The sequence below is a fragment of the Eutrigla gurnardus genome (genome assembly GCF_963514095.1).
Source record: "Eutrigla gurnardus genome assembly, chromosome: 3".
Lineage (NCBI taxonomy): Eukaryota > Metazoa > Chordata > Actinopteri > Perciformes > Triglidae > Eutrigla > Eutrigla gurnardus.
Genome location: NC_139917.1, coordinates 7,933,613 through 7,949,591, shown reverse-complemented (window position 1 = coordinate 7,949,591; position 15,979 = coordinate 7,933,613). Strand labels below are relative to the sequence as shown.

The following is a 15,979-nucleotide window of genomic DNA, read 5'->3' as shown; positions in this document are numbered from 1 at the left end:
GGGTAATGGCACACTCCTTAGTGGTGATCCAGGGGTCACAGCACTCAACCATAAACACTAACTGGACTGCAGATTTCACCATGGTCAGCAGTCGTTATTCAGGAGACGCTGTGTACACAATAATCGTATCAAGCTGGATTCAGCTGTGTCAGAAATGGAGCATTGCTGAAACTGTTAATTTGTCAAAAGGCGATCGTGTGGAACTGTATTTTTTGCTTTTTCTGACCTTTTTATTGGATGGTATTTTCAATTAATTGAAGCATTACAACCTGGATTTGACTGCTGATTGATTGATGGATGGATGTCATAATATTATTGGTTGGTACTAGCTGGTTTATGCAAGCGTCATATTTTGATTTCCAGGAAGAAAACAATATTGGATTAAGATTTTTTTTTTTTTTTTTAAAACAAAGAATTTATTTTTTGGCATATATTGTTAAACAGGTGTTGACTGGGGACGTGATATAAAAGGGCTAACATTTCAGCTCGAATTTAAGTACAAAAATATTTTTTTCAAGTTGAAATGTGACCAGTTGGTTCTAATATTCCTCTGTCGCTGAGATTTACCGAAAGCTGCTATCAATGTTAATGTTCCCTGTTTTCTGTTCTTCTTTAATTATTCTTTGATCAGATTTTAATCTCAACTCTACCGACAACGTTTTGTATGACTGTTGGATAAGATTTTATTTTTTGAGAAATTAGTATTTATATTGTTTGAGGTTGCTTCTAAATACTGGGGGTGTTTTTAGCCTGGAAATGAAAAGAATCTCAGGTGTTTCATAAACATTCAAGCGTACTTTGGCCCTGAGCTTGTTTTACCTTTACATTAACCTGGGGAGGAGAGACGAGCACATTTTAAAATCAACATGTAGTTCAAATAAATAAATGGCAACTAAAAGAATCATTGTTCACTTGCTGTGTCGCTGTTTTTGTTTGCCGTTTTTGTTCGGAGGGAAACGCGGTTTGTATCGATCCATTAGGTGGTCATCAGCTTATTGATCACTCTCTGACCTGATTGAAGTTTGGCCAGCAGGTCGATTGATTAAATGATAATTGTGTGTGTGTGTGTGTGTGTGTGTGTGTGTGTGTTCTCTGCAGGCGCGGCTGTGGAAGGAAAAGGAAAGGGACACCCGTCAAAGTCTTTGTTACACACACTGAGGAAGAGAGCGTGCCTGAACACAGCTTCAACCCAGGTGTGTGTTTGTGTGTTATATCTGCATGCCATATTCCTGCCATCAACTGTGTGTATGCTGTGTCTGCTTCTGTGTGTGTGTGTGCTTCTCTGTTTGTGTGTGTGTGTGTGTGTGTGCGCGTGTGCATCTGTCTGTGTGAGTGTGTGTGTGTGTGTGTGTGTGTGTGTGTGTGTGTGTGTGTGTAATTGGTATGGGGGTGGAGCATGTGCAAGTGAGTGTGACCTACTTTTGTGCAAGAGAGAGAGAGTGTGTGTGTGTGTGTGTTTGTGTGTGTGTGTGTGTGTGTGTGTGTGTGTTGCCTACGTATGTGCACCTGTGTGTGTTTTTGCTCCAGGAGATGAGGTGATGACCTTTGTGTGTGTGTGTGTGTGTGTGTTTGTGTGTGTGTGTGTGTGTGTGTGTGTTCCTGCATACTTGTATGTAATCCTTTTATACTGACTGTTGCTGTGCTCTCAGGTGATCGTAAAGAAGCAGCAGAGAATAAACGGCCCATGCTGGACGGGCCTTTCTTCAACACAGAGCCTGCTCCTCACAACTGGTATGTGTACAAATGTTGTGGGGTTCTGTGATTAGAATACAAATTATACTATACTACATATATATATATATATATATATATATATATACATATAGTATCATTTGTATTCTAATCATCTAATCATCCATCAATGGTCTTGAATATTGTAATGAGTGACCTAAAAAAAGCTGTCTAGTTCTCTATCATGGTCGAGAAGTAAAAGTCAGCCCAATTTAAAAAATACAGAAAGTATTATATATAAAAAAAAAAATCAGACTCACACAGCATTTTTTTAAATGTAGCTATGTTCATGCAGGGAGACTTTATGATTCATGATAACCTTATTTGAAATAGTTTATTTATTCTTTCTTCACTAAAAAAGATGTTCTCTGTGACGCAATACAAATATTTGTTTTGAAAGTAAATATGACCAATACCATTGAGTTTTAAGCATATTCTGATGATGATCAGGTTTATATTGTCAATCGCAATTATTTTGGACCAGGATAATCATTTTCATGCATTATGACATTATCATGTGTCCCCAGTGACATCACTTCCCTGTAGCGGTGCGCCGTGACCGTCTGTGGCCACACGGTGCCTTTTGGTGGCAGAAAAGCATCTGCAGGGCGCTGGAGAGCGTTTCTATGACAACAATATCACCACCGTTGTATGGTAGACTAGCATAACCCCTTTGCCTTTATCATCTATTTGGGCTACTATCTATTAGCTTGACATAGTTTTTTCATCTTGAGCACCAACCAAAGGATGCTGCTTCACACTTAATATGGACGAGCTTGCCATCGTTCAATTTGAACGCCGTAACCTGGACGACCCGTCGGAGACCACGTGTACGGTGACACAAAAGCACAAAAAGGCTCTTCGGTCTTTGTTCTGACAGCATCTGACTGACAGTCAAGGCCAAAACAAACCTCCAATTTCTAAAGTGCAGTCACCGTCATTTTTAAGTTCCAAGATTTTTAAGTGAAAGTCCTCGGAGCGTCCGCACAAAAAAAGGCAGAGTGCTCAGAAAAAAGTCCTTGGGTGCAGCAGTGTTTCCCTCTTCATTGGGAACAATTGAAAAAAGACACTGGCGCTCAGAAGAGGGGGCTATGTGGACACAGGCCATATATGAGGTGGGCTTGGAGAGGGATGAAGGTGGCCAGCGGATCTGACCGTGAGCTTTACAGCACTCCTAGCCTTGACCTTGGCTCCCAGCACAACTGTCACCCGGGGCAGATTCACGATCCTGCAGCTTTGTGGGTGTGGCTTTTTTATCTATACGACCAGTGAGTTTATGAATACAATTTTTACTAGAGCACCAAATAGTTTCTAGATCCAGCCTCTCAATTTAAATCTCAACATGAATCAAATTGACACATTTAACTTAAAAATGTACTTAATTGTGTGTGAAAATGTAGTTCCTCACAATTTATATTACAGAAAAGAAATATTGCAGTTTTGTTCCAGTATAAAGTATTTTCTGCTGTTTGCTTATTATTATGTTGAATATTTTGTATATAAATCAGTTGCTAAACGCCTGCACGGCTGAAGAACGTCTGAGAGCAGCACCTCTGAACCCCGTCCTCAGGACTTGTCAACCTGTAGGTTTTCACTTTAGCCATATTGTCAGTCTGATTTATACATGAGATTTGAGAACAAAGCAGTTGACGAGCCAGTAGGATAAAAAATCAGCTCTGAAGGATTGAGAGTCACTGCCCTGAAGCACTGGCATGAGCTTGTATGTGTGGATCCTTACTGTTTGCTTTGCACTCATTCTGCTGCTGCGGATCGCTACAGCACAGAAATGAACCCCACGGCTGGAAGAATGTCAATACAATGAGAAGACACCACGATTATCATTCCTGCTCACATGTCTTGATTGACAAACTCTGATTACAGTCATTTGTGACACACGGCCAAATCATCAAAGAGACACAAGAGCAAAGCTGGATCCTAGAACCAGTATCAACTTTAAACCCCTCATCTGACGGATAACTCCCTCTACAAACAGTATGTTAGAACAGGACAAAACAGAAAAATAGAGATGCTACAACTAATGACTATTTTCATTCTTGTTCAATTCAAATTCAAATTTTTTGCCTGATCACTCGGCAAAAATCTAAAATACATTTCACAATTGTCCAGAACTAGACATGAAGTCTACAAATATACGAGAACATTTAATCAATTGTTGCATTTCTTTATAAGTCAACCAATTGCTTAAATAATAAAACACAACATATTCTCAAATGAAGGGAGTGAATCTAACAATCGCCCGCCTTCTCCCCGTCCCAGCGGCCCACCAGTGCAGGCTCATGACAGAGTCCCCGCCGGATCCAAGATCAGCTCCTGCTCAGCCTCGACCCCAGCCCCGGCTCCTGCAGCGCCCTCAGCCCTGACCGCGACCCCACTCCCGGCTCCTGCCCCGGCGACTTCCACTCAGGCTCCGTCTATGACCCCTGCTTCCACGGCTCCGGCTGCCCTGACAGCCTCTGCTCCAGCCCCAACTGCCAGCTCCTTCCCCCCCTCCCCTAACTGCCGCATCCGAGAGGTCCACTGTGGCAGCCAGGTGCGGTTGGTCGTCATTGCCATTCGAGACATCACCAAGGGGGAGGAGATCACCGTGGACTACAGCCTGACGGAGTGGGGAGACAACCTGGTTAGTGCCTTTTATAGAAAGATCCTTTACACTGCACACTGTGTTTCTGGTATTAACACCTGGGATCACCTGGGCTCGGTATCATTAAGGGCTCGATGGAACTGTGTCCACACACACACACACACACACACACACAGTTCAGTAGTAACGTGCTGACAGATTCAGTGTTTTTATCTGAGCTGAGCACCCGGGATCCATTAAATCAGTAGCCTTTTATATGTGAGACTTCTTGTCCTCAACCAGCTTTAAAAGTGCCGTATTTTCTTTTTAAATAAGTGCTGTGTGGTGGGTCTAACTAATGCCAATGAGAAGGAGAGGGGTTGATCTGGATTTAGAAAAGGGACTGATAATATATATGTGTAAAGTGTTAAATTTGAGATTGAGATTGATGGGCTGGTAGAATTATTTTTCCACTATGTTGATTAACAATGAACCAAAACGTCAAAAATGTAATGTGAAATGTGAAATGTCATTCACAACGACAGACTGGTTATAATGAACCGTCATTTACATTATAAACACTTTTATATAAAGTAGAGAAATGAGCTGTAGTCATATATATAAACATAGTTGGTCTACTCATTATGAGGTTTTATTCACACAAAGAATAGAAAAGTATCATTGTGGTATCGGTATTAAATTTAAGGTATCTGTGTTGGTTTCAGCACTTCCAACCCACACCCAGAATCTATTGACTGCCTTAGAAGCAAGGAGTTCATGTGTCTTTTTACACTGACTTTCAACAGTCAGACCTCTCAGGAAGAAACTTGTTGTCTAAGAGGAAATACTATAAACCAGAACTCAGCGCCTCCACAGGACATTATGTTTGGATTGAACAGATCTACTCATGCATGCCCTCGCTAATTTCCTAGTGTCATTTCTTCTAATGTGAAAACCTCATTTTCACCTCTAAACTTTCTAAATGTCTAATCCAGAACCTGCCGTGTCAGCAGGAGACCATCTCACATCTTAGTATATGTATGTATGTACATATATAGTATATGTATGTATGTATAGTTACACACCATGCATATCTGATGACTTCAGATAGGCAACCATATGTGTATACACACACACACACACACACACACACACACACAGACATGTTCACACTACCGTCTGCTCACACACATTCATGCTACACACATGAAGCTAAGCAAGGCATGTGGTTACCATGGTGATGGGTGAGCTCCATTTCTCTCTCTACCTATAGTGCTTTAGCAACAGTAACCATGGTTATTACATGACATCTGTTTCTTTAATGGATCTCATTAGACTGGATGGATTTACTCAACAAAATGATGATACCAGAATCCGTTTAAGGAATTGAAATTGACAAGATTGAGAAATTGGCATTTAAGTGGCACCGTCGTTGCTCACATTTCCTCCAAAGCCGTATTTTAATATGCATGTTAAATGTGATGTGTGGAGTATGTTATTGGCTGATTTGTTCTGTAGCTGGATTGATGTGTCAGTTGACAGTGTTTGAGAGAAAACCTCTTTTCACTTCCTGTGTTTGGCTTGTTAGTGGGGGATTTGGAGTCCTAATCAACCTCTGTGCTGGTGACCGAGTGTGGAGGTTGTCCTGCACTCTGAGTGACAGCTGAGGCTGATTGGGATGGCAAACATTAATGAGCAGCGGGCCTGCTATTTTAATGACTGCTTTGTGTCCCACAGGGTTTCCGTGGTACTGTGTCTCCGGCGCAACACGAGTGTAACTCTGACACAGAGAATAACAACAACATCAAAAAGGTAAGAGAGAAACGCCACCATTTCCCCTGAAGGTGCTTCCAGATGATAAGAAACGTGCTCACCGCGCGGTAGGGCTCGGAGCGTAGTGCCGACACGGGCAGAGGCAAGGTGGCAAGAAGCGCTTACGTCACAGACAGCTGTTATCCCATTGGTTGCACTTTGAAAAGGTCAGCTGCAAAACAAGGTCAACGTTGAAATAATTTGAACTTTGACTGACTCTGCCTAGTCGGGGGCCGCTGCTCTCCCCAGAGGAACAGCCAGCACAGTGGGTTTACTGGCACACTGAAAAGAAAAAGGTTTATTATTTTAAGAAATAATAACTGGACAATGAACGACAATTGCCAAATTGAGTTTACCCACTGTACAGCAGCTGCTGTCAAAGTGGCAGACAGACAGTTAGCGACTATGTGGTGAACATAGCAGAGCGCTTAGCAGCTGAGGAGCCACATATTTTCTCAGGAGTAGAAACCAAAAACAGCTAAAGAGAGTGAGACTATTGGACTTGTGGCCAGAATGATATCGTCGCTTGCTGCTGGATGTATAAACTTGCTACTGTTTGCTCACTATTTCACCATATTTACTTAAAAACGTGATCATCCTGTAGTCTTATTGGTGTTTCTGCTTCCACCAAGTGGCCAAAATGTATTTGAGATTCAAAACCCTATTTCCTCCAAATTCACCTGACATATTTGGCATACTTCGAAACAATGTGATCTTAACTAGAATGTAAAATCTGTGATTGTCGCACTGCCAAACCAGTGATATCATAGTGGTTACGTAAATGTATTAAAAAATATCATTTTATATATATATATAATTTAAAATGAACATCCTGCTAATAGTGTAAAAATGTCTCTCACTTCCAGGAGGATGAGCCTCTCTCTCTGACCGCCCAGCAGCAGCGGCATCGACAGCAGCAACAGCAGCAGGAGTACGTCACCCCCTCTTGGTCCCTCTCCCCCTCCTCCTCCCCCATCTCCCACTCTGACGCCAGTGACTCCGACGCTGGAGATGAAGATAACGCCAGCCCTCGCGGGCGTGCGCTACGGCGGCGCAAGAAACGGCGCGGCACTCATTCAAAGAAGAAGACCCCCCATCGGACGCCACCCGGGCGGCTGCCGCTCGTCTCCCCCACCAGCAGTCCTCATCACAACCGTCCGCTTCCTTCATCCCACCCTCCTGCACAGTCCTCCCCTCCCTGCTCGTCATCCTCCTCCTCAGCTAAGCCTGTGTTCAAAGCTCCGGCTCCGCTGGGCTCCAACACCAAAGGCAACGTCAACATTAACGTCCCCAGAGGAGTGTCCATCGATTCCATGCGCCAAACCTGCGAGCACTGTGGACGCCACTTCCGCTCCCTGGGACGCCACTTGGACAAACACCATGCCCACCAACCAGAAGTGTGCTCCGCCCTGGTGGAGCGCTACACACAGATGCCCCGTCTGCACGCACAGAGCACAAACGCTCCCACAGCTCACGCACACACTCTACAGCACTCAAAGTCATCACAAGCTGTAGGACACAGCCACACTTCAGATCTTCCACAGACTGGCGTCCAGGACCTCTCCATGCCGCCGCCCACTCTCACAGCAGCTAACCAATCCCCTGCCTCCTCTGGAAGAACCCCCACCCCGCCCGTGCTGACGCCTCCGCGAGGACAGAACGCCGTGCCGGTATCCGTCCTCAAGAGAAGCCCACCCCCTGTGGCCGTGACGGAGTCCAGGAAGGCGACCATGAGGGGGCTGAAGACGGAAGGACAGGAGGAGGAGGGAGAGGACGCGGCGAATGAGGATGAAGACGATGTGGAGGTCGTGGAGGTTAAGAGGCCCAAAGAGGAGGAGGATGTTGAGGTGGTGTCCCCTCAACTCTTCAGCAGCAAGTTGGCCAAAGAGATGTTGCCACCAAAAGAAGAGGAAGATGACGAGGAGGAAGAGGAGGAGGAGAATGGAGTGATGGAGGTGGATGATGAAAGTGGCACAGACGATAAGGAAAAGGACTTGCTGAGGTAACTTTGCCTGCTTTGTGAGCAAATTTCAGGGGAGCTGCAACTAATGACGAATTCTAGAAATCGACTAATCGTTTTGTCTGTAAAAGGTTTTGCCCCACCCACAGTTTTTAGGATTGTTGACTGTTTTGATGCAAACATTTGCAATAACTCTCAAATTCACAACATATAACGGACTATTCTGCTTCAGTCCATATTTGTTGGCATTTAACCATTCAAAAACATTTGCTCTGCATGGGATGCATATCACCATTTATCAGTATGAGGTTCATTTCTAGTAAATTATATATATCCTTTTTGATAGATCACAGTTTTCAAGCCAGTGAAAAAATGTATCAGACATGCGTGTGTCCAGCTGAGTCGCTAAGTGCAGATTAAAGAGAAAAATTAGTATTGCAAACGTTTCAATTCAGAATTGATGAGTCATCTGATCAGCTGTTGTGCTTGGCCTTTATATTGACCACGACCAAACAATTTAGAACGAAAAACAATCGGCGGCTGATTTATTGGAGCATCCTTAGTTTACCATCGTTTAGGACAAAGAAAATAATTCTCACGTTTGAGCTGACGGAACCAGAAACCTTTTGCTATTTTTGCTTCACAAATAGAATTTGATTATTATAATAGTTGATTATTGTTGAAAAGAAATACCTGAATGCTTGAGTGCCAAACATATTGTGATGATCATCGGAATAATTTTGTGAATCGCAACTATTGTGGCCAAGATAATTGTGACATGAAAATTGTCCAAAGTCTGCTAAGTAAATTGGTATTAATACTGTCAGATTGAATAATTTGCTCTCCATCTCTTTTTCAGTGGTTCGGGCCGTCACCACTTGCTGCCCCTCCTCTCCTCCTTGTCGTCTCTGGTGCTGTACCTCCGTCGGCTGCAGCACTCGGCCTTCTTGTCGCTGTCTCGGCAGCTGCAATCAGCTGAGGCCTGGCGCCTTCTTTGCCACTCCAGCCTGGCCCTCCTCATCCTGTACAACCGACGCCGTGAGTGCGAGGTCTCCAAGCTGTCCATTGCTGAATATCACGCTCGCGTTACACCCCAGTGTCCCGTTCCTGTCCCACCTGGTGCCCCTCCAGCTCTCACTCCGCTGGAGGCCTCCCTGTCCCCCTTTGAGCGCCTGGTGCTCCCTCACCTCGCTAGAGTGGGGGTCCAGGGTAAACGTGGCCGAGTCCAGCCCCTCATCCTCCCCCCTCACTGCGAGCCCTGCCTGGAGCTCCTCCTGCAGACACGGCAGGATGTGGGAGTTGACCCCACGAACCCGTACGTCTTCGCCAGGCCCTACCACTCCCCTGCCACACCACTGCGAGGCACTGACCTCCTCCGCAGCCTGGCCCGTTCTAGCGGTACCCGTAATCCCCGTGCCCTGACCCAGACCAGGGTTCGCCGGCAGGTAGCTATACTGACCCAGCTGCTCCTACTGGGAGAAGGGGAGGAGCCCGGGCAGCCTGGAGGCAGCGCCGTGGAAAGGCTGGAGCACTTCCTGGAGAGGGAGTACCACGTGACACAGAACTGTGCCGGAATTGGCCAAGACCCAGGCCTGATGGGCAGAGTGGGCAGAGTGGTGCTCTGTGGAGAGAGAGATGGAGTGCTGTTCAGAGGAATGAGCCTGAACCACATCTGCCTGGAACTGGACGGTGAGAGTCTGAATGAATGAAGGACCGTCTGTTGTCCAAGATGAGCTGTATCATCCCTCCTTCATGGTGTCAAACATCCGCCGGCTGGAGAAGGATCATGACCCTTCCTCCAGGTGTTGTGGATGTTTGTGTTTGACAGGAGGACGTGGGGGGACAGGACACTAATGAAGTTCTCTTTCTCTCCTTTTCTGTCTTGCCTCCTTGTTCCAGTTATGTCAGGAAACTCTGCAGACTCGTACTCAGAGGGAGAGTCTGAAGGGGAGCAGGTGAAGGAGAAGGCTGAGGCGCCCCCCCCAGCTCCGACTCCAATCCCGACACCTACCCTGCTGTATGTCAGGAAGGGCAAGAACAACGGGCGGGTGGGACGACCCAAGAAGCTGAAGAACACCCAGCTACCCCTTGCACCTCCTCCACCTCCCCCCGCAAACCGCAGGAGAGGCTCAGGTCAGCCCAAATCAGGTTTGTTTAGGTTTCAAGTATAACAAGTGTAATTGCACAATTTACCACAGAGGAAGATACATTAATAAAGAGTGAAGGTGAGAATTAAATGTTCAGACACAGACTCTGATATGTGTACAGAATTAAAGAATTATTGAATTAGGCATTTTAGCCAGTTTTTGCTTTTTGGACATTACCATTATTAATGATAATGGTCCCAAATGATGTACAAATGCATCGATTTAAGTCAAACACCTTCACACTTTACCCCCCAAACCAATGTCTTAGCTGCTAAAAGTTGCTGATTGATTGATGAAAAACACGAAATACACAAAGTTTTAATTTTTTTTTATTCAAAATATATTATTGAATAAATGCCCAATATGACTGGGGATTTGAACTAAACAATATAATGTTTGAGTTGAAATGTCTTTGGAGTATTATCGTCTAACTCTTAAAGATACATAGCCTGAGTAGAATCATATAACAATAGAAAGATAATAAATAATAATAATAAAATAATATAATAATAAATAACGAGAGTATTGGCACTGCTTGCTCCTTAAAACAAAATAGAGACAATGAAAGAAACAAAAAGTATAGTTATCAGATATTGGGCTAATGATTATTCTCATTTTCGATTAATCAGCCAAATTATTTTTTAGAATAATTGATGAATAGTCTCTAACTGGTTGAGTACTGAAATATGACCATCACCATTACGACACGTAGGGTGAGTGGTGGAGTCTGTTGTAGGTTTCTCATGTCGAATGAGAGCATGACGTCGTCTCCACTCACTGTCCTCGTAGGGAAGCGAGGTGTCCTGAAGCGTCCCTGGTCAGAGGCGGAGCGGGCGGCAGTCGAGGAGCATCTGACCCAAAACATCACCGAGCTCCGGGTCCCCGCCAAGGCCGACTGCGAGCGCTGCCTGCAGCAGTGCCCCCTGCTGGTCAGCAACCACCGTGACTGGCGAGCCATCAAGTTCTACTGCCACAATCGCATTCAGCTGCTGAAGAAAAACCAGCGGCGTGAATGTGAGCCCCTGCCGCTCATTGTCTGCTGAAGGGATGGGGGGGGGGGGGGGGGTCCTGGTGTGGTGCAGGTGATCAGAGCAGATTCTCAGATGGTGCCCTGCTGCCCAGGAAATGCACTCATTTTGAAAGGATGGTCCTAAATTTCACTTCTTGGCATGGCTTCTTATTTGACACCTGACGCCAGTTTTATTTTGAGCCCCACGACGACAGAAATCAGAATTGAATGCTGCTCTTCTTTAAGGTCTTAGAAAATGACACTCGAGTCTTGATGGTGCTCCTGGTTTGAGGGTTACAGTGCAGGTCAAGCTGCACTTGGACAGGCGCCGTTTGAGACATGCCTTGGGGGACTCCAGAGAGCACGGCACTGGCCTCAGCCTGTGTTGTGTTGTACATGGACATTTTCTTTTTCCAAAATGCATACACTAAACTGAAATGTAAACAAGGGAGGCAGGTGAGCCCTACAGTGTTGTTGAGCGTCGTGCAGTAGCATTTAGTGTTTTATGCACTCGGAGACTTTAATAGGACAAATGGCTGTGCTTCGGTCACACTTTTCTTAGTTGCTATATATATAATTAGAGTAGGTCTAACTACTTCTAACCTAGAAAAATAACCACATATTTCAAGCAAGCTAGTTCTTCTTTGCATACAGCTGACCTTGCAATTCTGACAATGGTTTTATTCTCTCCATCACTTACATGTAAGGTACTTGGTGATGACTTTAATTTAAAGTGCAACACAAGATTTCGATGGAGATGATTTTGAGACAGTGAAATGGTCGCAGAATGTTATGAAGTTATGTTTGCATACCTAAGATGTTTAGTTCAACAACGTAGTCCAGAAACAAGAACTGTTCAGAAGCCCGTTGCGTTGGACCAAAGATGTCCACAACTCCCCCCTCCCCCAAATAAGCAGGATATTAGTTTATATGTGGAGAGGAGATTTCCCTTGGTTGTGTTCAAAGTTTCTTAAAACATGGGCATTTATCAGAGAAGTGATTGTCCTGTTTCCATGTTCGTTGCATTGTCTGTGTTGTCTCTTCCGACCGTTAGAGCTCCTGCAGTCCTTTCCCGGCCACACTACACGCAGCTCGACCAGATACAAGGTTTCTCTTAGACGCTGATGAAAATCTGCGTCCATCAGACTAAAACCTCCACGAAACCTCAAGACAGATACTTGAAGTTATTTAAACCTTTTGCAGAATCTTTATGTTCTTTCATGCCCTAGCCTTGCCAGTTACATTGTACATAACAAATATATTATCATTATGCTAACTGGTTGTTTGTGCTAGAATATATGTAGCTTTTTTCCATTTCTGAGTTATTGCTATCTGTAAATAAACCAGTTTGTAAATACTCATCAGAGAAACAAAGAAAAAACACAATGTATGACATGCCTTGTTTATTGTGTTATGTTTTTTCTTTTTTTATAAGTCTTATAAAAATGTAAAGCTCTGTATGTGTTGTGGTTTTTATTCTAATGCCCGTTTCAAAAAGTCAAATGTTGAAGACATATTACTTCAATAGTTAGGATTGATGTTATTTGAAAATTTGTTGGCATTAATGGCCAGAAAGTGTGTATTGACAGGCTTGTCTCCTGCATACAGTTCACATTGACGCCACTAGATGGAGGTGTTGGTTCATAAACCATAAACAGTGCTAAATCGAAGGAAAGACCACTTCTGTTTCACACAGGACCCGCCCTCTGCTGGACTCTGTAATACTCTCCTCCAGTCACCGAAACCGTGCAAAAGCAGAGTATATACAGTAGTATACTAGAGTATAGAAGGCAGCACACACGGCTGCTGATATCTCTTCCTGTTTAGTGAGCAGTGAACCCTCTACCAAGACTTACAAGGTATTAATTCCATCTAAATACAACCGTTTTCAGCTTTGTTGTGAAAACTCAATCAGACCTGTACACATGTTCTCATTCAAAGACACATTGGTCTATCGGAGACTCGACTGCAGCTCAATGCCTGTAAAATAACACGATTCATCCAGCTTTCAGGATACATACAGAGTGTTTTTTTTTTTTTTTACATTTTCACATCCTCCAACATACTAGTATTACTTTTTATTACTTTTTTTCAACATACAAGACTATGAATTTTTATGGCTGTGTTCAACATACTATAATATGACATTTTTCAGCATATACTGTGACTTTTCATGGCTTTCTTCAACCAGGCTATATTATTACTTTGTATTACTTTTTTTCAACATACTATAATATAACTTATGAGTTATTTCAAAATACTATACAATTACTTTTTTTGGCTTACTTCAATATACTAGAATATGACATACTATGAAATTGTATGGTTCACCTGGACAGGACGCCAGTCTATCACAGGACTGACATGTAAGAGACAGACAGGTAACCAGTCTATCACAGGGCTGACATGTAGAGACAGACAGATAACCAGTCTATCACAGGGCCGGCATGTAGAGACAGACAGGTAACCAGTCTATCACAGGGCCGACAGAGACAGACAGGTAACCAGTCTATCACAGGGCTGGCATGTAGAGACAGACAGGTAACCAGTCTATCACAGGGCTGACATGTAGAGACAGACGGGTAACCAGTATATCACAGGGAGACATGTAGAGACAGACAGGTAACCAGTCTATCACAGGGCCAACATGTAGAGACAGACAGGTAACCAGTCTATCAACATGTAGAGACAGACAGGTACAGTCTATCACAGGGCTGACATGTAGAGACAGACAGGTAACCAGTCTATCACAGGGCTGACATGTAGAGACAGACAGGTAACCAGTCTATCACAGGGTGACATGTAGAGACAGACAGGTAACCAGTCTATCACAGGGCTGACATGTAGAGACAGACAGGTAACCAGTCTATCACAGGGAGACATGTAGAGACAGACAGGTAACCAGTCTATCACAGGGCCAACATGTAGAGACAGACAGGTAACCAGTCTATCAACATGTAGAGACAGACAGGTACAGTCTATCACAGGGCTGACATGTAGAGACAGACATGTAACCAGTCTATCAACATGTAGAGACAGACAGGTACAGTCTATCACAGGGTGACATGTAGAGACAGACAGGTAACCAGTCTATCACAGGGAGACATGTAGAGACAGACAGGTAACCAGTCTATCACAGGGCTGACATGTAGAGACAGACGGGTAACCAGTATATCACAGGGAGACATGTAGAGACAGACAGATAACCAGTCTATCACAGGGCCGGCATGTAGAGACAGACAGGTAATCAGTCTATCACAGGGCCGACAGAGACAGACAGGTAACCAGTCTATCACAGGGCTGGCATGTAGAGACAGACAGGTAACCAGTCTATCACAGGGCTGACATGTAGAGACAGACGGGTAACCAGTATATCACAGGGAGATTTGTAGAGACAGACAGGTAACCAGTCTATCACAGGGCCAACATGTAGAGACAGACAGGTAACCAGTCTATCAACATGTAGAGACAGACAGGTACAGTCTATCACAGGGCTGACATGTAGAGACAGACAGGTAACCAGTCTATCACAGGGCTGACATGTAGAGACAGACAGGTAACCAGTCTATCACAGGGGGACATGTAGAGACAGACAGGTAACCAGTCTATCACAGGGCTGACATGTAGAGACAGACAGGTAACCAGTCTATAACAGGGAGACATGTAGAGACAGACAGGTAACCAGTCTATCACAGGGCCGACATGTAGAGACAGACATGTAACCAGTCTATCAACATGTAGAGACAGACAGGTACAGTCTATCACAGGGCCGACATGAAGAGACAGACATGTAACCAGTCTATCAACATGTAGAGACAGACAGGTACAGTCTATCACAGGGTGACATGTACCCACTACACCAGCCCCATTTTTCAATATTAGTGTACATTTACTTTTTTTTTTTTTTTGCTTTCTTCAACAGACTATACCATGACTTTTTATTACTTCTTTTCAACACACTACTATTTCAAGTCACTCATCACAATGCTTTTGATTATCTCAATGATGGAAATTGACCCTGACTTAATAATGGAAAGCTTTCTCAAGGACCCGGCCTTTGCTCAGAGGAGGGATATCACTCCACTTTTGTGCCTTAGATTAGCATCAGCACCATCTATCTATCTATGAATGCAGGTAAACAGAGAGCAAAGAATGAATCCATTGACCAAAATGCAATCTCTGAACACACTGGCTGCTGTCTAAATATGATATAACTTTTTACTGGTTTAAAGTTAGCTTGTAAACTGGCTATTTGTGAAACAATCTGATGGTACCATAGATGCTAAATAAGAAGTGGACGTTGCCATCTTGGAATTTTTGCAACCAGTTAACAGAAGTGACCGTATTTAGACTGTGGAGGAGCGACAGGTGGATCTGATGAACACAACCTGCTAACAAGGTTAGCTTCATAATTCAAGGTCAACTTTACAGCTAAGCGGTAAAGTCATCTTAGTAGCTGATTGTATGCATCACATAATGACCTGTCAATCAGCAGGTAGCCCTGCCCTAAATCCTCCCCTGCTTTCTGGTCTGTTTGACTGTAAATGGACCATCATTTACTAAATGAACATCAAGCTGTATTGAAGAAGACTTGACACTAGCGATTGAGTCCATAAACTCATGTTTACAATTTTTACTGAGATAATAAATCAAGGGAGAAGTAGGGTCATTTTCTCATTCCAAGCAATCAGACCTCATTTTGCAACCAGAGGAGTCGCCCCCTGATGGCCAGTAGAGAG

General features: G+C 44.1%; 1 protein-coding gene across 1 annotated transcript in view; it reads left to right on the top strand.

The window, feature by feature from the left end:
- The window catches only part of LOC311011236 (uncharacterized protein), a 19,043-nt gene extending 6,347 nt beyond the window's left edge, over nucleotides 1–12,696 (top strand). Inside the window, exons 2-9 of the mRNA XM_084006058.1 lie at nucleotides 1,099–1,193; nucleotides 1,650–1,731; nucleotides 4,009–4,372; nucleotides 6,050–6,124; nucleotides 6,991–8,126; nucleotides 8,944–9,773; nucleotides 9,984–10,232; nucleotides 11,021–12,696. Of these exons, the coding sequence (XP_083862184.1) occupies nucleotides 1,099–1,193; nucleotides 1,650–1,731; nucleotides 4,009–4,372; nucleotides 6,050–6,124; nucleotides 6,991–8,126; nucleotides 8,944–9,773; nucleotides 9,984–10,232; nucleotides 11,021–11,274 (3,085 nt within the window). The 3' untranslated portion in view covers nucleotides 11,275–12,696. The remainder of the gene's footprint in view (nucleotides 1–1,098; nucleotides 1,194–1,649; nucleotides 1,732–4,008; nucleotides 4,373–6,049; nucleotides 6,125–6,990; nucleotides 8,127–8,943; nucleotides 9,774–9,983; nucleotides 10,233–11,020) is intronic.
- Nucleotides 12,697–15,979: the final 3,283 nt, after the last annotated feature.